The 23,506-nt window shown below is 37.7% G+C and overlaps 1 protein-coding gene across 2 annotated transcripts in view; it reads left to right on the plus strand.

The window, feature by feature from the left end:
* Window positions 1-3,358: 3,358 nt before the first annotated feature.
* Window positions 3,359-23,506, plus strand: part of Nyap2 (neuronal tyrosine-phosphorylated phosphoinositide-3-kinase adaptor 2) — a 280,084-nt gene continuing 259,936 nt past the window's right edge. For both annotated transcript variants that reach the window (XM_008825838.3, XM_008825839.3), the window contains exon 1: window positions 3,359-3,578. In XM_008825838.3, the coding sequence (XP_008824060.1) occupies window positions 3,364-3,578 (215 nt within the window). In that variant the 5' untranslated portion in view covers window positions 3,359-3,363. The remainder of the gene's footprint in view (window positions 3,579-23,506) is intronic.

Genomic DNA, 23,506 nt, shown 5'->3' on the forward strand with positions numbered 1-23,506 from the left:
TATTTCTCATTTTCTTGGAATGAAAACAATTTAAATTTCAGACAATGTGGAAGGGCATTTATAGTGATAACTAATGTTTAGAAATTATCAGCTAACCTTGTTAATAATTAAAATATGTAAACTGTGCAACAATTGCTAGTGTCATCTGGGTTGGTAGAAAATTTCAGCAAAATAAATAAATGAATAAGTAGATACAAACCTTTGGATAATAATGCTTCATACAGCTGAGAAATATACAGTTTTGCTAGAGGGCAGAATGGCAGTGATCATTTCCAGCCTGAGGCACTATCCTTAGCAGGCTTCTAACACTGAGTTGACTTGCTTAACTTAGGTGAAATTAATTGCCATAGAGTTAGGCTGATCTTTATTTATCCAGGCATATCTACTGTTGGCACCCTTGGTGCAAGTGAATTTTTGATAATGGTAATACTATAGCTCTCTGAGAAATATTTTCTCCCCCCTCCCTCCATGGCATTCATTTGTGTTCCTCTTCCTCTGTGTGCCCACCACTTAAGCATCTAGTCTGATGGACTGATATTAAAATATAATTCAATTGCATTAGATAGTTGGAATTAAAAGAGTATTTCAGCTCTAATTCACTGGGGCTTAAAAATCAAATAAAATGTAATACATTATAACATAAACATCTCAAGTCCACAAACAATCTCTGGTTTCTAAAATGTCTTAGACTGGAAAGGAAATCTTTACATTCTGCATAGCCTTCAAAGTATGGATGACTGACACTGAAGTGCTGATAAGCTCCAATATGAAGTGAAGTTTCCAGAGCTACAATGTGGATTATGAAACATGATCGTTTTCATTTCAGAGTGAATATGATGTGTAATTGAAACCATGAAAGTTTTTGTGACTTTTGCACTAAATTAACGAACTGACACATAGTTCTAAACTTTAAAAAGGATGTAAAAGGAATAGTTTATAATATTTCACTTTTTAGAGGTAGGATCTCTATGTGATCTACACTGATTCTGAACTTGATGTTTTCCTACCTCAGCCTCCTAAATGCTGGGATTATAGACATATCCCACATTTGATTGAATCCATTTTCTATTCCAGTGGATGTAAAATTGAGGATCAGAGGCCTTATTAAGCAAGAAGATTAATTTATTTATTTTATGTAATTATTTTTTTCTTATTTTTTTATTTGATTAAGCACAGTTTTTCTAACTCTGTCTTGGATTCTTTGGAAGCTTCTTCAAGGCATGGTGATTTCCAAAGCCTGCTTGTAGCCATCGCTCTATCCACCCAGCCATCCCTCCATCGACCCACTTACATCCACTTTGAGTTATTGTTGCCAAGCTTCTTAATAATGTTGTCATGATATCACTTAATTCTATGTGCATACTACTGTTGAGCTCTATTTTCAGTTTTTCATAGCCCTTGCCTCTGTCACTAACCACATCCACAGGTGCTGAAAGTTATTACCATACTCACTTTACAGACAAGGGTGATACATCCCAGTTTAGAGTTCCATGTTTTAAAATTTTGTTTGATTTGACTTTGGTTAGTCAGTTACTGTTTCTGTGACTTAAGTTTTTAGGCCATCAAAATAAGATATCTAAGCTAGTGTTAAGATTTATGTGGCCCTGGTGCTGTGCAAAATATGTGCTATAGAAAATTACAATATGAAGCAATTGTAAAGAAACGAGATGGAGCCACATATGGTCACAGAAAATGCACAAGTCACAAATATGCCTTTTCTTTTTTTTAACTTTTATAAAAACTTTATTGAGAATTTCATACATGTATATAAGGTGTTTTGATCAAATCCATGCCCACTCCCTCCGGTCCAATGTCCCCCCCCCCAAAGAGGTACCCCTAAAATCTCTTAAGGATTAGATACAAGCTCCAAATACTTTTGACATTTTTGGCCTTTGGAACAGAGTATGTTGCTAACAGTCCCAAGGACATTTTGACTTTTAGCCAAGAAACTGGCTACTTTTCTTTGGGGTCTTTTTACCCTTACTACCTAGCCAATTCCTACCTCCTATTCTTATCACACCATCCTCTGAAGTGTTACCCAGATTGCCAATAGGGAATAGGGATGCCGACTGCTCTGGCTTCTTGCATGCTGAGCAGGGACACAGGGTGAGGCAATTGGAGCACCCCTTCAGTGGGTCTATCTAAAAGACTCCCAAATTGCATAACTTTTGTGTCTAAGGGGAAAAGAAAGTTCTTGAATCATGAATAGGAGATGTGAAGGAGAAGTAAAGGCAAGAGTAATTAGCAAGTATGCCTTTTCTGGACTGCTGTTATATTTTGTTTGGAGAAAAATTTTAATGTGTTTAAGAAAAATTGTAGAATACATTTTTCCCAAAATAGCTTATAATATTTATTTGAAATTGCATGGAAAAGTCATTATAGGAATGAAAAACAATATAAAACTTGGATCTATTGTGTTATTGACATAAAAACTTTTTTCTTTTTTGTCCTTTTGAGGCAGGCTCTCCCTGTAGCTCCAGCAGGCCTGGAATTCATCATGTAGACCAGGCTGGCCTTGATCTTACAGAGATCTGCCTGTCTCTGCCTCCTGAGTGCTGGGACTAAAGGCGTGTGCCACCATGCCTGGCTTAAAACATACTTTTGAAAAACAAAATCATGACTGTACGTAAGCCAAATGTTTATCTTGAGACCCGGTTTCCGCACCGTGGTCAGGCATGCCAGACCTTTGGCCTCTGTGATGCCAGGGTTGCTGCTTAGAAGGCAGCATTTGAGAGGCAAGTTATACCCACTTCACATCATTTCAAAGTCTCCAGCGCCTTGTAATCCTAATGCAACATTTTCTCCAAATGGAAAACTCAACCTAATATATATAAATCTGAATTATTTATACAGAATACAGCTTTGATCAAGGAAAAACATGTTCTGAATGTAACATGAACATGACATAATGTTACTTGACTCTATTATTTTGCATATTGGTCCTCTACAATGGCTTCACGCTCTACCACAACTTAAATAATTTTTTTAAATTTGTTATTGCATTAATTTATTTAGTGTGTGTGTGTGGTGTGTGTGTGTGCCTGTGCATATCACAGTCTATATGTGGGGGTCAGAAGATAGCTTATGGGAGTTTGTTCTCTTTTTCTACAATGTGGGTTCTGGGCATGGAACTCAGTTCAACAGCCTTGACAGCAAGTGCCTTTACCCACTGATCTAGCTCACCTGCCCCATAACTTCAGTATTATAACTTGATACTGCCACACAAATTCCAATGAGTCTGATAACTCCTTGGAGATGTGGGCTGGCAAAATGTTAGGGACAAAGCCCAGCACCTAGCACTCACCTCCTCCTTTGCCGAAGGTATGACATGTTCTTAACTTGCAGGACGGCCATCCCTTTCCCATGATACCTTCCAAGATGATGAATGCTGAGGAAGACCCTTTGGACAGCTTTCTCCAGTATATTGAGGATATGGGAATGAAGGCATATGACGGCCTGGTCATTCAAAATGCATCTGACATTGCTCGAGAGAATGATCGCTTGAGAAATGAAACAAACCTGGCTTACCTGAAGGAGAAGAATGAGAAACGGCGACGGCAGGAAGAAGCAATCAAACGGTGAGTGTAAATAAGTGTATTTATTCCAAGTTTTGTGCCCATGAGGGGCCCTGCAAGGCTCTGCTGCTGTCACTTGGTCAAGAAGGAGCTAGTCAGAGTCAGGGAGACTTGAAGGGACACACGGTGAAAGGGACACCTTGACTCTAGCAAACACTCTGTCTATCCTGCTGACAGATCCTACCCTTTAGTTAACAACAAATATTTGCCAGTGTGTTGTACATGTGGAAGTATTTCTGCAGGATGGCCTGAGGAAAGAATTCAATTTTCTCCACATAAAAGTTCATGTTCAATAACGTCTTCATAAAAACACTAGGGAGCACAGAAACATTAATAGCCAAAGTTTTATGAGAATGTCCACCTTTAATGGCCTATGTGTATAATTCTTACCTTAAAAGAGAGTTCATCTTCTTCCTAGAATATGGCCAAAGCTTATGAATAATTAGATGTGTGTAAGCTTTGGATGGCAGTTAGAATCCTCAGTGTATACTCCCTGAGCAGAATTTTATGACTATTGCATTTCTTGTTTGGTACCAAGTGCCCAAAGTTTGTTTCAATGAAATTGTGTCTGTGATGTAATACAACTAGCCACAAACTAATGAGACCTGGATTGCCATGTGCCAAATGGAGGTTAAGCTTCCTAGGATGTGGACACAAAAGAAGGGCACACAACTCTTATTTTTCAGAAGAAGGAAGGGCTGTATTTCTGTGTATGCTTTTTTGTGGAGACGTGTTGTTTGATGGAGTCCTGCTTTGTCCCTGGAGTTGATTTGCTAAGTTCAAAAATTCAAAATGTAGGGGCTGGAGAGATGGCTCAGCGGTTAAGAACACTGACTGTTCTTGCAGAAGACCTGGGTTTGAATTCCAGCACCCACATGGTAGCTAACAACTGTCCGTAACTCCAGTTCCAGGAGATCCAATAGGCTCTTCTGTCCTCCGCGAGCATTGTACGACATGGGTGCACTTACCTACATGCAGGCAATACACATAAAAATATAAAGATAGTAAATAAAATATTTAGAAATAAATAAAGAATTCAAAATGTAGGAAATTAATTCATTCAGTTATCTGGATGACTGAATGGTGATAGGACATTTGGATGGTTTATAGAAGATTTTTTTCATATAATCTATCATTAGTATTTTTGCTTACTCTCTGTGAAGATTGTAGTATTAGGGGAAAATAAAAATTCTTTCAAGTTGAACTATTTGATCATATAAAGAAGATAGTAATCTTGCACAAAACCAATAGTTTAGTGAAATAATTTTATTAGAGAACAAGGGGTAGAGAAAGGGACAGAGGGGAGAAGTAGGGAGACAGAATGAGAACGTAAAAGAGCACTTTAGAAAAGCATTTTGAAAGAGTTCACTATTTAACTGCTGGACTATGAACATTTTAGCCAGTTTTATTTGAAGTTAAAGACTCTGTGTTAGGGTGCATTAAGTGCCTTTTTAATAATTTTGCTTTTCTGTGTAGTTTTTCTGGCAGACTGCTTTTTTATATGAGCATTTTACTTTAATTTTGCTTTTTGAGATTTAAAAAATTCCAAACAAAAAGAATGGGTTACATGATTTCTAAGAAATGTCAACATTCCGATCTTCAGTTTTGTAATTTTGCAATCAAAATTCAAAATTCCTGAAAATTTATTTTTTGGGAGTATGAGTGTTTTGCCTGCATGCATTTCAGTATACTACATGGGTACAATGCCCACAGAGGTGAAAAGAGGGCATTGGATTTTCTGGGATTGGAGTTAGAGATGGTTGTTAGCTATGATGTGGGTGCTAGAAATCAAACCCAGGCCCTCTGCAGTGCTCTTAAGCACTGAACCATCTTTCCAGCCCCATCAAAAGTTAACTATTTTTTAAAATATAGAAATAAAATAATTTGCTTTGGGGACTGGAGGGATGGCTCAGTGGTTAAGAGTACTGGCTGCTCTTGCAGAGGACCCGGGTTTGAATTCCCGCACCTACATGGCAGCTAACAATTATCCATAACTCTAATTCCAGGGGATCCAATGCCCTCTTCTGACCTTTGCAGGCCTTGCATGACCTGGGTACACTTACATACATGCAGGCAGTACAATTATACATGTAAAATAAAAAATAAAATCAATAAAATATTTTTTAAATTATTTGGTTTTTCTTTCCATTAGTCCTTAGAGAACACCACAGTGCATCCGTCTGGTCTACTGCGTCATTAACAATCACATCTAAACATAGTGATGCCAGGAATGGATGACTTTTAGGTGCTTCAATGTCATGTGTTTAAAGAGATATAAACAGCAACTGGGTAGGAAGTCCAGGGCACTCAGAAGGGAGTGTCTAGATAGGTGTAGCCACATGAAAACCCTGTCACTACATGATGATAGATACGTTAAACTTGCACTTCTGTGAATTTGAGTTTGTTTTTGCTACAGTTATAAGACAATTTTCCAGAGCTATGGCATAAAGCATATAAGATTACTTGCTGCACTGAAAAACTGAAACATTATCTGTAGACATTTATCTCCACCTCATTCATTAAAAGGAGGCAAAGCTTAAATTTAACATGGTTTGAGAATGGAGTAAAATACAGGTTTAAATCACACCTCGTGGTTTGTTGTAATTTAAGATAGTTGGAACTAAGATGGCGGAAGTAAATTTGGCGTGAATAAGAAGACTATAGGTATCAAATGAGCTTTCTGACTGATGAAATTCCAGAGCTATGTGAGACAAAGGAAGGACAAGGGGCTTCCAGTTGGTTCCACTTTATTACTTTCTATTGTGTTTTGTTGTTGCTTTGAACTAGGAGGAAGATATGTATAAGGACACATATGTAAAACGATAATGAAATGTCAAAGCCTGCAAGGTCAGTAGCAGAGAATGGGAGCCAATTTTGATATGCAAATTTTGAAAGGCTTTTAAGTGCTCATGTAGATTCAGGATGTAGAGTTAGATAAAAGATCTGGGACTTCAGGGAGAGATCAAAGTGAAATTAAAGCTGTAAGTGTGAGGATCATCTTCCTCTTCCCTAGATTTCATGATCATGAGCCTACAGCAGGATACCTAGGACTTATATTTAGAAATGGACAAAAAACCAAGACGTGGTCCTTGTGGCACTTGATTCCTCCATGATAGGGGAGATGGAGGATGGAAACCATGAAGAACCGAACAGTGTCAAAACCAGAGTACTTGAGGATAACCAGCAGGTAAAGGGACAGAGGAGCAGAGTTGCTGAGCAGAGTCCTCCTGCTCTGCAGGAAGCTTCAGCACAGCTGCAGTTGCAAAGCGGGGTGAAGAGAAGGGCTTGGAGGGCTACGGCAGCTCTCAGTGGGCCACAGTACGCTAAGAAGAAAACCAAGGTGTGACAGATCCCACCCAGAGGTGAAGGGACTGATCAGAGAACGGCTATACCACAGCAGGACCCTTCAGGGAATTGCTCACACCCAGGCTTCACTTCAATGACAGACCAGGATAGACACTCCATGGTAAAGTAAAAACGACCCATTGCACATCTGAGCATTAACAGTAGCATATACTCTACACCTAAGTGAAGGTGGTCATATCCAAAACATTTTTTCCTATTCCCATAGTGGTTACATGTTCTAGGAACTAAACGTCGTAGTGTGTGTCTTGCTATTTATAACCCTGGTCTTCCTTGCTCATCCCTCCCCCAAATCTCTTTCTGGAATTCTAATTTAAAGTGTAAATATCTTTGGAAGAAAAAGAATACTACTAGAGCCCAAAATTGTTGAAACTGCTCCAACTTACTTTTCTTTTCCAAAAGCAAAACCCATGTAAAGCAAAATGGCATAGATATCTCTGGATATTTTTGGGGAGTGGGTTAGAGAGAGAAAACTGAAAGAAGACAGATCAGCAATGGTTTGAAGAAGGAGCCTAGAACCCTGCCTTCCTACCTTGTGGCGGGACTGACTGTGCGCATTTCCTAGGTGATAGAGTCTCAGCCTCATTGTAAAGTCTGAATTCAGGGTTTTGTTTTTGTTGTTGTTCATATAAAGACTAGTGTCCGGAGTTCTGACAACTTTAAAATGACAAAAATCTTTATTCTCTCCTCAATGTACATTTTCATACTGCTTCAACATTCCCAGTGAGAAATATGTGTTCTTAATATTTTAAGAAACCCATGAACTGGGTTCTATTCAAACAAGCATTTAAGGGTTCCTGGGATGCTGGCAACTGCAAGACACCCACATTTGAATGTAACACATATTTCAGGGTTTGTTTGTTGTTTTGTTTTCCCATGCAGTTTATGTCAAGTAGAAAAATATCAACATGGCATAAATAAACAGTGCCTAAATAATTAAACCTACTTCATTGTCTACTTAAATATATACTGTGATCTAATGTATGGGGTATAAATGCCAGAAATCTAAAGATGCAGCACATCTGACCTTGAAAAGGCATTGATGATAATTCTCTGTGAAATATGCCAGTTGCAATTTCAGAAATGTGCAGACTGTCACAGCCTGCTTAAAACATGGAAATAGGATTTCATGTGATTGACCTTCGGATCACATATTGCTGAAATGCCTTTTGTGCTGAAGCTGGGGAGCTTAAAACACTGAGCTCTTAGAAAAAGAATATCCCCCCTCGCTTTCTCTGTGATCTAAGTCACTTTGGTTTTCTGAGCCCAGTTCCTTATTTTTAAACTAATTTGAGCCCCTTGTCACTATTTACTTTCTTGTATCTTCTCTTATGTCTCGTAAGGATTTTAACAAAATGATTTGCTGGTGAAAAAGAACACTAAGTAAAGAAAAAGTGATGTTCTTAGTATTTCTCTTAACAGCTTCAAGTGACATTTGGTGTGAAAGAGAGAAAGCCTTTAAGGAGAAAATTAATGGAGAATGAAAACAATTATTTTGGTGGCTTCTTGTTTCCGCTATTTTAAATCCTGATAGCTTTATACAGGGATTAATAAATGAGATTTATGTTTTATTAAGTAACCCATAGTAAAAACAAACATGTAAAACCTTTGCCTTTAGACAACTTGGTCCATTCAAGATGGATTATGGGTCCCCAATTAATCATCAATGTGGGGAAAGGTGAGGAGCAAGCACAGATAGTCAGTGTATTCAATCAGTGACATGGCCCAGGGAGCAACCAGTAAGAAGGAAATATGTGAACAATGACAAGAGACTCTGGGCTACAGATGACTATAAGGCAGTGCCTCCAAGTCTTCTGAACTTGAGTCCTCTTTGGAGGCTCTCTATTATAGGTAACCTCTTGTTTAGGTCATCAGATAAAGATGCACACTGAAGTGAATGAGCATATCCCCAAATATTATATACCACAAATACAACTTGATTCTAGGATTCCTATCAAGCAAATTTCTTTCTGAATTCCAGAATTAATTCTAATACCTTTCCATTTTGTTATTGTCCATATGATTTCAAAAATTATTAGATTTGTTTATCTATCGTGTATGTTTAAATGTTTGTTTATGTGCACATGTATACTCAAGCATGACGAGACAACCATGTGGAAGTTGGAGGATAACATGGAGGAATAGGATCTCTTTCTACCACGTGGGTCGTGGGGATTGAGTTCAGTTTAGAAGAATTGGCAGCAAGTGCCTTCACCTACTGAGCCATCTCACAGGCCCTAGGCATATGATTTTGAAAATCATGTGAGAAACATCGACTAAATTAAAAGCATCAGGACAATGTGTTCCCAACTCATACCTTTTCAAGTATAGTTTTTACTGTAAGAAGTGGTTGGCTGTTTTTTTCCTAATGAAACAAATGCTACATTAGTGAAATTTCTCTAAACATTGTGAGTCTGGAAGACGGCTCTTGACTTCAGCAAAGTGGTTCTGACACAAAGGACTACTTAGGCTGATTAGTAATGTCTCTATTCCCTGTGGATGCCCTCAAGGGATCTATATGAGGTCATATTTCCTCTTTAAAAGTGACAGTCAGAAATGGAATTAAATTACTTACAGCTCCTTTAAAAATATGTGCAATTGCATATTGGTGTGTACACATGAAAACTATTTATATTTGAGGATTTCAAAACTTCTGTTTTGCAAAAGGAATCAAAAGACCTTTAAAACCTGTATCCTGTAGTTCTATAGAGAAAAATACAATAAAAAATCACTGAGATTAGTTTTCCCATTACTAATGCATTGCTCCCCTAAAAAGAAATGCTTATATGATTGTGAATTTAATATTTTCAATAATTTCTTTATGCAAAGACAGAATTACAAATTACACAGAAAATGTTTATTACAGAAGTGTTGACAGTTATGCAAATCCTCTTCAGATAGCTTTGGTTTCTGGAGTCATAGCCACGGTTTGTGGCAGAAGACTATGAAAATCAAGAAAAACCCACTAAGTGCATTTTGGAACTGATATATGTGTGCTTGGTGCAGCATAGACAGTTGCTTTGGTCATGTGTAGGTCATTTCAATGGATTTGTTTTCAATGCAGACATATAGATATATGAAATGTCAAGGATGTATCAGAAAGGTACTAAAAGCATCCCTGCAAGAGTGAAGTGCGGACAGTCAGATTAACAACACCAAGCCTAAGAGTCTAGAGAAAAAGCCTACAGGTCTCTTCATTCTCTATGGTTAGCCAGAGCTCCTAAGTTAACAAGCACTGGGAGAAGCCCTTGTCGGTGCTGTCTAGAAATGACTCAAAGCTACAGTTCCTCAGAGCCTGGCTGCCATGAATCTGTTGATCTGATCTGATGTGAGTCTCTGACCTGGTTTTGCTGTTGGACTCAGTGCTCAGGCAGAGAAAACAAGGTTAATGTGTTGATAAAGGGTGAGATTAAACAGCACTCTCATAATAACCTTCTCTAATTTCAGCTTCCCCTTGTGTTTGTGATTAATCTGAACCACTTTTCTATTAATCATTTCAGAATACCACTAGCTGCTTTGCTAGTTTTTATGTAAAAATTGTGCATCACAATTGTCTTTTTCAAGGCTGAATGAGATACACAAAAATAGCTGTAATGTGGGTTATTATGCCAAATGCATGGGCAGGATACTTATTATTGGAGCCATAGGATTAGAAGAGAGAATTCAATAACAGGTCTTGATCATCCCCCAGTGACTCTTCTTTAATGTGTTAAAAGCCACTTCTACAAGGATGATTGTAAATAAATCAATCTGTTAAAATCATTCCATACATTTTTCAGTGATGGTGGTGAAAAGGTAATATTATTGAATGTGTATCCAGCACATCCTTATGCAAAGCAAATCGTGTTCGTCCTGCTGGCCCACTGTCTTCAGCAAGGGTCACCTACTGTCCTGAGATGATTAATATGTGCTTCAGAAATCATCAACTTGAAATTTACATGATGCTTATATTTGTAATGGCAGTGACCCTGCTTAGTCACCTGTCAGCACAGATTAGAGGCCATGTGATGGGCTCTTTCTGATCCCTAGTTCAGATTAAACCTGGTCTGTGTTCTCAAACACTTATTTCAGAGCAACTAGATGTTTGGTTGTATCTGCTTTAATTATATCCTGGCCCTAGTACTAGCTTTGTATTTTAAGAAGATCAGGGCTTCTCTACAACTGAAATAAATAGACAGATGCTAGTAAGAGGAGGGGCTTTTCAGAACAAAGTCACATCCAGCTCAGGACTGAGCTCTTCCAACACAGAGGAAATTACAGTGAGGAGAGGACTTCCAGATGCTCACCCTGAGACAACTGAGTGATTGAAAAGAACCCTGCTGGGAATATTAAGGTGCTCTTTCCTTCAGAAGTAGTACTAAATATTTAGAAATGTTCACAGAGACTTTGGCTATTATCTGCTACTTAAGGCCATTTCTTACATGGTTTTAGCTATTGGATGATATTCAGAACCTTTTATGTGAAGACTGTTTAAAAAAATGTTTAAAAAAAAAAAACAAATAAAGGAAAGGAGTTACTATGGAACAAGGACATGAGTCAGGGGAATATTTTTTACTACTAAAAGTGCAATAGCTCCTGGAGAACATGTCTAATGTAATGAAATTGCCAGAGTAGAGCCTAAACATGCTAATAAAATTGCCTCTGAGGATTCTGTCCAACTTTGAGGTTGCCTAAAGAAAATGTCTGCATTACAAATTTATGCGTTACCTTGAAATTAATTTTAATCATGAGTTGATAGAAGGCATGTCAAACCTTCCCCCCATGAATTTCTGCTGGAAACGCATGCCTCTAGTTACAAGTTCTTCTCAGTAATGCTCATATTTGGAAATATTCATGCCCCTGCTAAAATACAAACATAGTCTGCCAGGATGTGGGGGTAGGAAGGGGGTTTGCTTTGTCTTGAAAGACAAGCACTTTCAGTAAGAAGTACCAGGAAGATGTTTTAAAAACACAAAAGACCAGCATTTAGAATCCATTATTTCAATTAGTAAATTGCATTTTAGTGTTTGATTCAGGGCTAAGTAAACCACTCAGCATATTGTGATGTTAGACTAAGAAATGAAGTGGTTCAGCACTCAGTGAAAAGGAGCATCACAGAGGAGAGTTAATTTGCTATTAGGCTGACGTGTATGTGTGCCGTCCAGCTATTTGCTTTGCACATCATGTCTTTCATTACACCTTTTCTGAGCATCTCTTATGTCAGGCATGGCTCTAGGTGCCTAGGTTAAAGCAGTGACAAAGTTGTCAAAATGATGCCCTCTGGGACTATATAATCTGGTGAGAACAGGGACAAGAGGGAACAGACTTAACACAAAGCAAGTTAAACTGTGATGAATTTCTTCTTAGAAGAAAACTGAATCAGGGAGATGGAGTTGGGGCATGGAGACAGTGGAGTTTAAAAGCAGGTTGCTCAGGCCCTATCAGATGGCTTGTCACAGTTGAATGAAGATCTAAAAGAAGGGAGGAAGTTGTGCTGTCTGGAGCAGCAGGCTTCCAGGAAGAAGGAGCATCAGGAGAAGGGGTCAGGTGGGCAGGTGGTCCTGTAGGCATACTGGGGCTATTGACAGGACTTTACCTCAGAGGGAAACTGGCCTGAAGTGGGAAGCTACTGAAGTGTTTTGAAAGGAAGAATGGGAACCCTGACTCCTATAATTGAAAAGATGACCCTCTGGTTGCTTAGATCAGCAAGGCAAGAAGCAGGTACCTTAGCTATAGAAACCATAGAGACAAGGGAAGACTGTGCCTGAACCTCAGTGGTAACTCTGCAGGTGATGAGACATGGTGGAACTGTAGATGTATCTGAAAGGTAGGATAGGTCGAATCTGGTGCCAGATTGGATGTGAGGTATGAGAACACTATGAAAGGATGGGATATCCTTTACCTGGGTCCATAGCAGGAAAAATAGGCTTGTGACAAAGATTTTGTACATATTAAGTTTGGGATGTCTGATATGATTTCAGAAATTTGATGTTATTTATCAAAGTTTTATGGTTCATTTTTCAAAAGATTGTATATATGAGATTGAAGGCATGGAAATAGTTTTATAAAACTCTAAAAGGTACATACACACATACATTTATGCCTGAGGAAAATTTTTATTATAATAAAAATATTGAACATGACATTTACCGTCATTACTTTGTTTTTAAATGGTATAATAATATAGCACAGTTCCTCAGCAATTCTCTAAAACATAGCCATCTTGTTAACTGCAACTTTATACTCATCCAATAGTAAATGCCAGCTAAGTACCTACATAGGCAGAGCAAATGGACCATTGCCTAAAGGAATTGCTTTTGTATATTTACTGGAGTCAGTGATCTTGATTCTTAGAGCTATATGATCCACATGTTGGGGACTTTCTAGTGTAGGATAAAGCTAACAGTCCTAGTCCTGTAATTTAAGAAGCAAGATAAAAGGCAGATGTAGACCTATATAACACTTGATATTTTCAAGTAGAGAAAATGCCTGTGTAACTGCATAGATTCAATTGTTATTGCCATTGGTAATATTCCTATATTGCCTTTTGGCAATGTCTCCACAACTGCAAAAGGCTACAAGCACATGAATGTTACTGATGGTAATAACTGATGCTTATATGACACATTCCTGTTCCTGGTCTTTTGATAAACCTGCAGTGTCTACCCCAGTGTAAGAAATCTGGAGTCCTGTTTTGGATGTGGCCAGAGTAGAGCACAGCCCAACAGTGGAGAAACTTAGCTCTAATTACAAAATGAAGTTAATTCCTTTACTTGCTAGATTTAGCAAGATCCATACAAAGTTCCTTAACTCTTACAGTTAAGGAACTGTAAAAAAAAGTCGATATTCATTTTGTTCTGTTGTTAAAAGACAAAAAAAGGTACCTCACTCCTCACTACGTGGAGGAGGCTGGTTGTGGCGTAGCTGATACACAGCTTCGTAGATCTAGTGGTTGCTGTTACTACCAGCATGATAGTTTGTGTTGCTATTACTGCTTTTGCTATCACTGTTCTTGCCTTCCTCTTCATCACATAAGGTGGATCCATTAGTCATGACACATGGCTTCATGCTCAAAGGCGTTATACTTCCATACGGGGTAAAATTCACCTAGGAGAAGGGTTGTTTGCTTTGGGCCCTTGTGAATGACACATGCACCCAGCCTCCAACTTCTTCATTATGTTTTGTCTTAGCTACATATTTTGTTCTTTTCCTTAAAACACTTTAAATTAAATGAGAAAAAGTTAGGCCTGTAGATTGATTCAAAAAGATGCTGTAATTGATATTCGGGTGTCTTAATTTTCAATTTGACTTCCCAGAGCAGGGAAGCTGTCTCTTGTGGAGAGTACCTTTTCAAACCTTTGTCAAACCAACTGTCTTGAATTCATTTGGTATAGTGTGGGAGGGTAAGCTGACACAGCCTGTGACACTCATAATGTAATTTACTAATAAATTTCATATATTTTAAGAGAATTACCTTGAACGTTTTCCCTCTTTGCCTATGAACTGCTTATGTTTTTACCCTTTTAATAGAAACGTGTCTCTATAACATCTCAGTTGTAGCTCGAGAGACTTTATCAGTAATGAATCATGACGACAGAAAAACTACCTTATATGTCAAGTGTTCACATGTAAAGTTATGTCTTTTAGCACTTTATAGTTGAGTTTCTCTCCTGGAGATCAGTGCCTTTTTAGTACTGCACTGCAAATGCCTCTCAAAATGTTTTGACTCTTCAAGTGTTTGATGATGCTGGGGATGCTGGCCCTGTGATAGCCCCAGCTGCTCTTTGTCTGAGGAAAGAGCTCTTCCTATCCTATACGCTTTGATGCAGTAATTGTAACTTGGGCATATCCAGCTTACAAAGTGAGCCAGACTTACATGTAGAAACTTGAGATTTTAGGAAATTTCCTGGTGAATTCATAACTTCCAAGGAAGCCTGTTGCCAGATTTCATGCATAATTAAAAATTGTGTGCCTCTTAATAGTACATTTTGAAATCATGTACTATTTGTTTGGACAAAACAGGATTGGGAGTCACTTATCAAGCAAGTTGTTTTCACAATGATCACTTAGAGAATGTGACTGTTTTCTTTTTTTCTGATGGCTGGCATTTTATTTAGGGGAGGAATGATACTGTGTGAATCACAAGAAGTATACTGGAAGTTAGAATTGAAGAAATTTAAAAGAAAGATACCCATACAGTGGGTAGATACTTCGTCAGTTTAGACTAGAAGTTGAAATGTTTTTCCCTTGTTCCTTTGTCAACGTATTAACATTCGAGACGATAATAATGAATATAGGTTATTCTATTCTGCCCCATGGCCTCTGGCTGATTAAGCAAAGAGCTTAAAGTCATGTAGTTGATAATCTCTTTTCTTAATGTCTGCTCTGCTCTGTTTGAAGACAATAAAGCCCAGCAAGTCCCAGTGGATCAATAAATATGGTATATTTCAGTTAGAAAGCAACCCTACAATGTTTTATAAAACTTGTTTGTGCACAGTCATTTTCCATAAATTAATTTTCCAAATGTCAAATGTTTTTTCTTACATTTTTTTTTCTTTTTCCATGTAATTAACTTTTATTCATTTTAAATAACTTCTTAGGATTTTAATTCATTTATGGCATTTCTGGTTTTTATAATCCATTCGAAATCCAATCGTATTTATTTTTATTTTATACTTATTCTTTTTGGATAGCCTTCAATTATTTAAAAAGCCCAAGTATTTCAAATGAAAATAGAGGAGAAGACATGGTACATAGTTCAAAACATGGTATATAGTTCAGCAGATTAAATGGGATAAAGAGAAATGGAAGGGTAGTAGGTAAAAGTGACCACCCAGTAAAAGGCTTTTTAGCAAATCATACTGAATATCATTAATAAAGAATGCATCCACTAAAGCAGCACAATCAATCTGCCATGTACATTAGTGATGTCTAGTCCAGTTCAGGTAGATAAATTGTTCTCTAAGTGTTAGCCAGCTGCCACTCAAATCACAATACCATAACACATGCCCTGCTGAATTTTCCCTGATTCGTGACAGTTTTTTCCCCCACAGAGTTAGACTAGACTTTACAGGTATAGGAGAAGAGAGAAAAGAAAGGATCCAGTACTGGAGAGAGAAACAACAGAGATGATGTCAGCGAAGAATGGTGTCTGTAACCAACGTACCAAAAATAATTGGGCAGAGAATGAAGGAACTGAACAGCATTACGAAAAGTGCCAGCTGAAAATATCCCTGGAAAAGTATAGTCAGTACAGAGCTGGAAAACTCAGAAGAGACTTTGGCTGTAGTGTAGAGATAGGTTTCATCACATGGCAATACTGGGTCACAAGAAATTTACTAAGTATCTTGACTAGCATCTTTCCCAATGGCCAGCTGTCAGGAGTATTCATTTTTATAAACATATTTTTTTAAAGCCCAACAAAATGTGCCTTTGTGAGAGTCTGGCTTGGACTGATACCACAGGGGTTTTCTAAAGAAGTGGATCAACTTCACACATGATCTGAAAACACAAGCACCTGTATTGGAACCTCTAGTCAAAGGGAAGGTCTTCTGTCACTTCCAACAAGATTAAAAGTCTCCAAGGAGATACTACGCGTGTAAGAGAGCATTTTGAAATGAGGTGGAAACACTAAGTCAGCCTGGTTATATGGCTGCATTAAAGTAGAAAATGAAAGATTAGAGTGGTATTGGGTTTTAGGAAGGAATTCTGCTTGTGGATTTATTGTTAATGCAGTGACCTTATCTGCTCAAGTCTTTCCATTTCAATGTGACTTAGAATTGTAAAAAAAAGTAAGCTTAAAGGTATCAGTGCAGGCCCTTGTGTAAGTTCCCTTTAGCAAAGTGCTTCTATCTTTAATTCAACAGAATTGGCAATCTTGGCTTGAGACAGAATGTGATTTAGTTAACATGAAAACGGAATGACCTCTGTCACCCCTGAGTTGAATGAGAAGTTCAATGAAGGCTTGATGGCTCCTATGAACTATTGTAGGGGAGATAAGCTGGCACACAATGCAAAGGCCTCTGGGAGTGTGGGGAGGAATGGAGACAGCCACCACAGACCTTCGAGATGCTGTCATACACAAGCCTGAGCATGTTTACTTTTTAATGACAACCTTTAATAATGCATGCATGTTATATTACCCCCATCATATAGATAAAATCCATGCCTAGCAATCAGACTCATGATGATCAATCTCAAACAATAGAATCCTCCACATTAACAATTAGAATCTCATGTTGGGTGCTGATAAGGATGTACTGTATTTTGGCAGACACAAAAGAAAAAAAAAAACAGTAAGCATTAGAGGCGTTCACTAGTCTCAATTCCTTGAGCACTCAATTTACTTAATAAAGACTTCATCCTCTACTATATGAATCATGAAAACATTGTCAGGCAGAAAATATGTTCATTTCATAAAATTTTCTCAGGTAGACATATGGAGTCACTTTAATCTTGTGTGTGTGTGTGATATAGTTCTTAAGATTCTTAATGAAATGTAATTTTTGGTAATATAAGGTCAGACCTCAATTGTTCAGTCAATATTTTATTTCATTTCATTTTATCCAATTCATACCTGGAAATGGTGGCGGGGGGGGACTATCACATCTCATGCTTCTCAAACTCATTAAGATAGGCTGAAGCATTTGAACTAAAACTTATTTTGTATTAAAAAGAGTTCACAGAACAATGAACTAATTAAAATAAAAGTCTTTGGCAAATTGTTTTTCTTCTGCAGTATCCATAATTCAATCTCAAATTCCTCATTTCCGTACTTTCTCTTAATGATCTTCAGTACCTTCAATTTGTAGTTTTCAAACCTCAGTTATCATCTCCATGCAAAGCAAACCGGTACATACATAATACATTGCTTACATGCACTGTAGAAAGTCTTCCAAATTATATGGCTTAAAAATTAAGAGAGACTTTTAAATGTTTTGAGCATTAGCTTTGGAGTCCCAGGGTTTAATCCACATCTATGCATCAAGTTCTTACATTTAAGTATCTGCAATGTAAGTACTCTAGATTCATTAATGTATAAATGAAATTACTAATATTTACTTGTTCAAACTATAAAAGTAAAAGAAAAGTCAAGCCGGGCGTGATGGCACACGCCTTTAATCCCAGCACTCCAGAGGCAGAGGCAGGCGGATCTCTGTGAGTCTAAGACCAGCTTGGTCTACACAGTGAGTTCCAGGCCAGCTGGAACTACAAAAAGAATCAACCTAAGGCTTTAGAATTATTTCCAATTACGATTTTCTCCATTTGTTTTAATCTTATTTTAATTTGATTGTCTTCTGTCATTTTTACTGCCTTAATCATCATAAATTTAAAGCAACAGATGGAAATAAAATTAATAAAAGTGAATGAACTAAAGGCAGAGGAGTCAAGGAAATTTTAGAGACATTGCTGAAAAGACACACCTTGTACCTCTTACTTAGACGCTGAATGTGTCGTTACATGCTCAAAGAGGAATAATTAGGAAAACAAAGCCATTCAGTTTTGTGAAGCTAAAAAATGAATTTCCGTTAATTTCTAGCTCATATCTAAGCTGGCTTTCCTTAATCATTATAGTAACATTACTTTTCTAGAAGCCAAACATTTGGAAGCTAGAATTATAGCAACTGATTTTTCAATGAGAATTCTTTAAGGGGCTGGAGAAGTGGTACAGCATTAAGAGCATGTACTACTCTTACGGAAAACCTGGATTTCTGTCATCTGTAACTCCAGTTCCAGGGGATTGGACACCCTCCTCTGCCCTCTGAGGGCACTGCTATACACGGCACACTTATACACAGGCAGGGAAAACACTAACACATATACAATTTTAAAGGTAAGCGGGGGGAGAGAGAGTGCTTTCAGAAAAAAAAATAAATAAATAATAATAAATAATAAATAAATGGGCACGAATGTATTAGGTGCCTGGCAAGTTCATGTCTGTGGAGTGGCCTTGCCTGCTTCACTACCAAGTCAATGAAGCCTATCTGTAACACTGCTACAAGATTAGCAGCAGTTGTATTCAAAATAAGGTACAGTCATCTACTAGACAAATATGTTTCAGATGTAAGAGGGTGGCGCGTCAGGAATTGTATTGATATTTTAGCTTCTGAGTATGAGTATGGTGTGTTGTAGTGAGGGTGTGGTGGTGAAGGGTGTGTGTGTGTGTGTGTGTGTCTGTGTGTGTGTGCGTGTGTGTTTGCATTTGATCCATTAATGTTTTGATGGATTACTCACAGAGCATTTCTCACCAGGAATTCATCCAATGAGTAAGGGCACTTTAGTTATTAAATTGAGGTCCCATGTTAGAGGCCATTAAGCAAATTATTTAGTGCTTTCTGCTTTAGAAGGCGAAGGCACAAGTACAGTATTTTATAACTGGTTAATTTCATGCTACAATTAAATTCTTGACACACACTTGGAGTGGGAAACAGGATGAAAGGGAAAATTCAAGAGGACTTTCTATTATCAGGGTTCTGGATGAAAATGGAGTATTCTAAAAGATCTATGTAATATATTTAAGATTATATATTTTTTGCTCTTTAATAAGATGGAACCTACCTGCTATATAAAGAATAATCAAAACAGATGCATGTGGTATTTTTAGATTAGTTTTTAGACATTAATTATTCAACCATCAGTTTCATCATAATAGATATGAGGAGATACTTTAATGAAGAAAATTTCCAAGACAAATCATTTATAAAATAGTAATATTAAACTAATTTCTTATTTCTATTTTAGATACATGTTCTTGTTTAAAAGTAGATTGTGCCTGGCTTGGTGGCACATGCCTTTAATCTCAGCACTTGGGAGGCAGAGGCAGGCGGATCTTTGTGAGTTCATGGCCAGCCTGGTCTACATAGTAAGTTCTAGGACAGCTGGGGCTACAAGGAGACCCTGTCTCAAAAAGACCAAAAAAAAAAAAAAAGAATAAAAAAATAGATTGTAAGAAAGTAGACATATCTTTATGTGCTTGTGTATGTGAGTGTTTATATGTGTGTAGGAAAGATAGGAGAGAAAATGCTGAATTGCAAGATTGTTTTAATTCATTACAGGGGGACTCATGGAGATTAAGAAAAATGGATACTTTCCAGAGTAAGTTCTTAATAACTGAAATTACAGGAAATTTGTACTTTCCTCTAGAGAATTAGTTATATGTTGGCTGTCTTTGCGCTCTTTCTGACTCTACTTCTTTACTTAGTTCATAGTGTGGCAGAACGACCTACTGAGTTGGGCTTCCTCAAAAGCCCAGGTTTGGCCTTTATTCTTGATTGTGATTGTGGACAAGTTTCTGACTTTCTGGGCTCCACATTTTTTTCATAGTCATGAATAGCATGTCAGTGTGCTCTTCATAGAATTAGTCATTTTTGTGTTTCCATAAATTATTTTATCAGATCTACTGCTGATAAGTGTTAGAGAATTCTTTTATTTTAAGGAAATATATAAATAGTGAAAAGATTATGGAATAAAAGGAGTGACACTCCTATTTTGTGCTATTTTACAGTTTTTCTCTTATTTTGGTTACTATAGAAGGCTAACCAGGAGGGAAAGTAGCTTCCCTGCAGTCATAGAGGAAGTCATTGTTGAATTTTTAAAGCAAAGCAAAGTCTGGTTTCCTTATAGAACTGAGCTAAATGAACCTGTTTAGATTAGCTTTTTGTTGGGCACAGAAAGCAGTTGGGAATGAAATCTGAAATCTTTGAGTAAAGGAAAGAGAAAAATTAAGAACTTTCTTAAAACCTTTGATCAGGAAATGCTTTCTCTCAAGAATCTCTCTGCAAATTTTCAAAATATATGGTTGAATGTTAGGGAATTTTTAAATGGGCTGGGTAATTCATTAAACATCACCTACATAACTACCAACATTCATTATTTAATATTGGAAAGAGTCAATTTTATGGCATTTCTAGTTTTGTCACTTATGAAAATGTCAGGCAAAATCCCCATGTTTCCACTGCAGCATGAGCTGAGTAGAACGTCCTTCCTGCTAGAGGGAACACTGCCTTCCAGTCAGAGAGGATGTGTATTTCTCTCACAATGTCAGACTCAAGTGACCCTTGACCTGAATTTCCACTTGAGTCTTGGGTCCCTGTGGACAGCTCCTTCAGAACTGGCTCGTGCAACATCTCCGAAGCCTTCTCTGGCGCTCACAGACATCATTTCTTATCTTCTCTTTGTTCTCACTACACTTTCTGCGCAGCTCTATTTTAACAGTAATGTGTCTTTGGTAGCTGTTTCCTTTCCATATATAAAATTAAAACTGAGCCAAATCATGGTCCAACTCTGGCACAGAAATTCCATTCAAATTATGAAAGTGGATGACCTGGAGTATTTGGGAAGTGATTTAGATGTTTGCTGGAATCTGTTAGGGAATAGCCAAAGGAGTGTGTGTGTGTGTGTGTGTGTGTGTGTGTGTGTGTGTGTGTCATTCAGAAAGCCCAACATGAGGCCTTGCTCACACCTATAAACCACACCAGACAATTCCAGGTTTCCCCTCTCTCCTCCCTTCTTTGATTAGCTTCTTTTTCCATAGCTCAGGGTGATTTTTCTGGATTTGGTACATGTGATTGGAATGCAAGAGATGTTGCTTTTTCCTCCTTTGGACTTTGTGCATTTCCCAAATTCTGCACCACAAGCAAATCCCTGGGCTGACTAGGGTGAAGGCATTTGTATTCCTTTAGAAGTGAAGGAATGACGTCTATCATCACTTCTGCATAAGATCTTAAATTTTGTCTCATATTTGACTACCTTTTTCTCTGCTCTGATGTACTATGTGGTTATTCTCAACAGATAAATTAAAGGTAGAACTTTGAAAGGTAATTTAAAACTTGGGTTCTGAGTATCCTTTGGCACTTTGCTCTTTCAGGCTCTATTCTGTGCCCCTACCTTTTCATACTCATGTAACTTCTAGTCATTGGGTCAACATGCATTTTGATACTGAGGGGTTTAGTTTAGATTCTTTGTATAATAATTTTACAGTTATGGTTACTTAATTCTCCTCTTGTACATGAAATCACACCCATTAATACCCAAGTGAGTGAGCAGAGCAGTGTTCCAATAAAACACCACTTTGAAAGCATGTGACAGGCTAGATTTGGCCTGTGTATCATGGTCTTTTTCATACTTGCTGGTTTACCCATTCATAATGTTGACCTACTTCTTACCACTGAGGCCAGTTTTTCAGAAGGGAGCTCATGGTGTTTTGCCTTCTCCAGTGATTTCTGGGCTTTAGGTCTGCACTTGTTATTGAGTTCTCTGGTTGAGTTATTGATCCTGATGTACAATAAAATGAGCATCAGACTGGTTTGAGGAGGTGAAATACAACCATACTCCCAGCACTCGGGAAGCAGGAACAAGCAGGATTCGGTGAGTATGAGATCAGCCCGGTCCACACAGAGTTCCAGTTCAGCCAGGGCTACGTGGCAAGACCCTGTCTACAACAAACAAATGAACAACTTCAGGCTCAATAGCAGACACTAAGACAAGGAGCTTCTAAGACTTTCATTAGGTGAGAGAGAAAGATGTAAATGATCATAAAGAAGCACCAGTGACACTGGCATTGATTTTGTGCTGATTGCTTATTATTATAATTTCCTAGAAGTTCTGGAAATTCCATATCTACTTAATCCATGTGCTGTTCCCATGAGATAGGCTATAGTACTTGTCTTGTTTCAAGCCTAATATTAGAAACTAAGAAACTTATGAAATGACTGTGAGTGGTAGAGTTGGGCTTCAGGCTCAAGCACAACTAATTCCAAGGAAAAGTTCTGAAAAAGAAAAGACTGAGGAAGAATGCATTCCTTGTACTTCAGGGACAAGATTTTGGGATGGGTCATGGCCCACCCATCAGTTTCTACTCCTTGAACGAAATAAAGCAAATCCCAAAAGTATCCTCAACAGTATTCCTAATTCACTATCCAAATACTATTCCCCTTCATACAGTGACTGCAGAGAGCCAAGGGTACTTTCTGTTTCTTCAGAAAAGTCACAAAGCAACCAAATCCAGAAATCTGGACCCTGGGGGAGCTTTTAAATCAAATCCATAATGTTGTCTTCAAGTTAAAAAAATAACTCAGCACAGTTGGAATTTCTTACAATTTCTGTGATATTTTTGTCTACAGTTTGAGAAAAAAGAAAAATGCTTTATTAATTCAATAATATTCAGGTGGCTAAAAATCTTAATAATATAAGCTTTAGTATAATAAAATAGAAAACAGTGAATTTTTTTTGATAAATTTTGCTTGTGTGTTGATTATTTTAGAATAAACCATATCTGAAGAAAAATAACGGAGGTGACATATTTTCTTATAGCATCTAATAACTGCCTGTGTATAAGTGCTGCGTGTATAAATGAAGCCTCATCAAGCTTGCCTTTGAAGTGATTTGCTTTTAGTATTAATTTGAACTCTGGTGCCTCTATGCTCCAGCAGCATATTAGGCAAAAAAAAAAAAAAAAATTCAGTGATTTGCCATGTACTTTCTATGACAACCTCTGCATCACACACTGGGTATGCTAGTCTGAAGCCTAAAAACTCCATGTGCTCTTAACACACACACACACACACACACACACACACACACACACACAC

Source organism: Nannospalax galili, unplaced genomic scaffold, assembly GCF_000622305.1.
Source record: "Nannospalax galili isolate Female #2095 unplaced genomic scaffold, S.galili_v1.0 scaffold127, whole genome shotgun sequence".
In the NCBI taxonomy this organism is placed as follows: Eukaryota; Metazoa; Chordata; class Mammalia; order Rodentia; family Spalacidae; genus Nannospalax; species Nannospalax galili.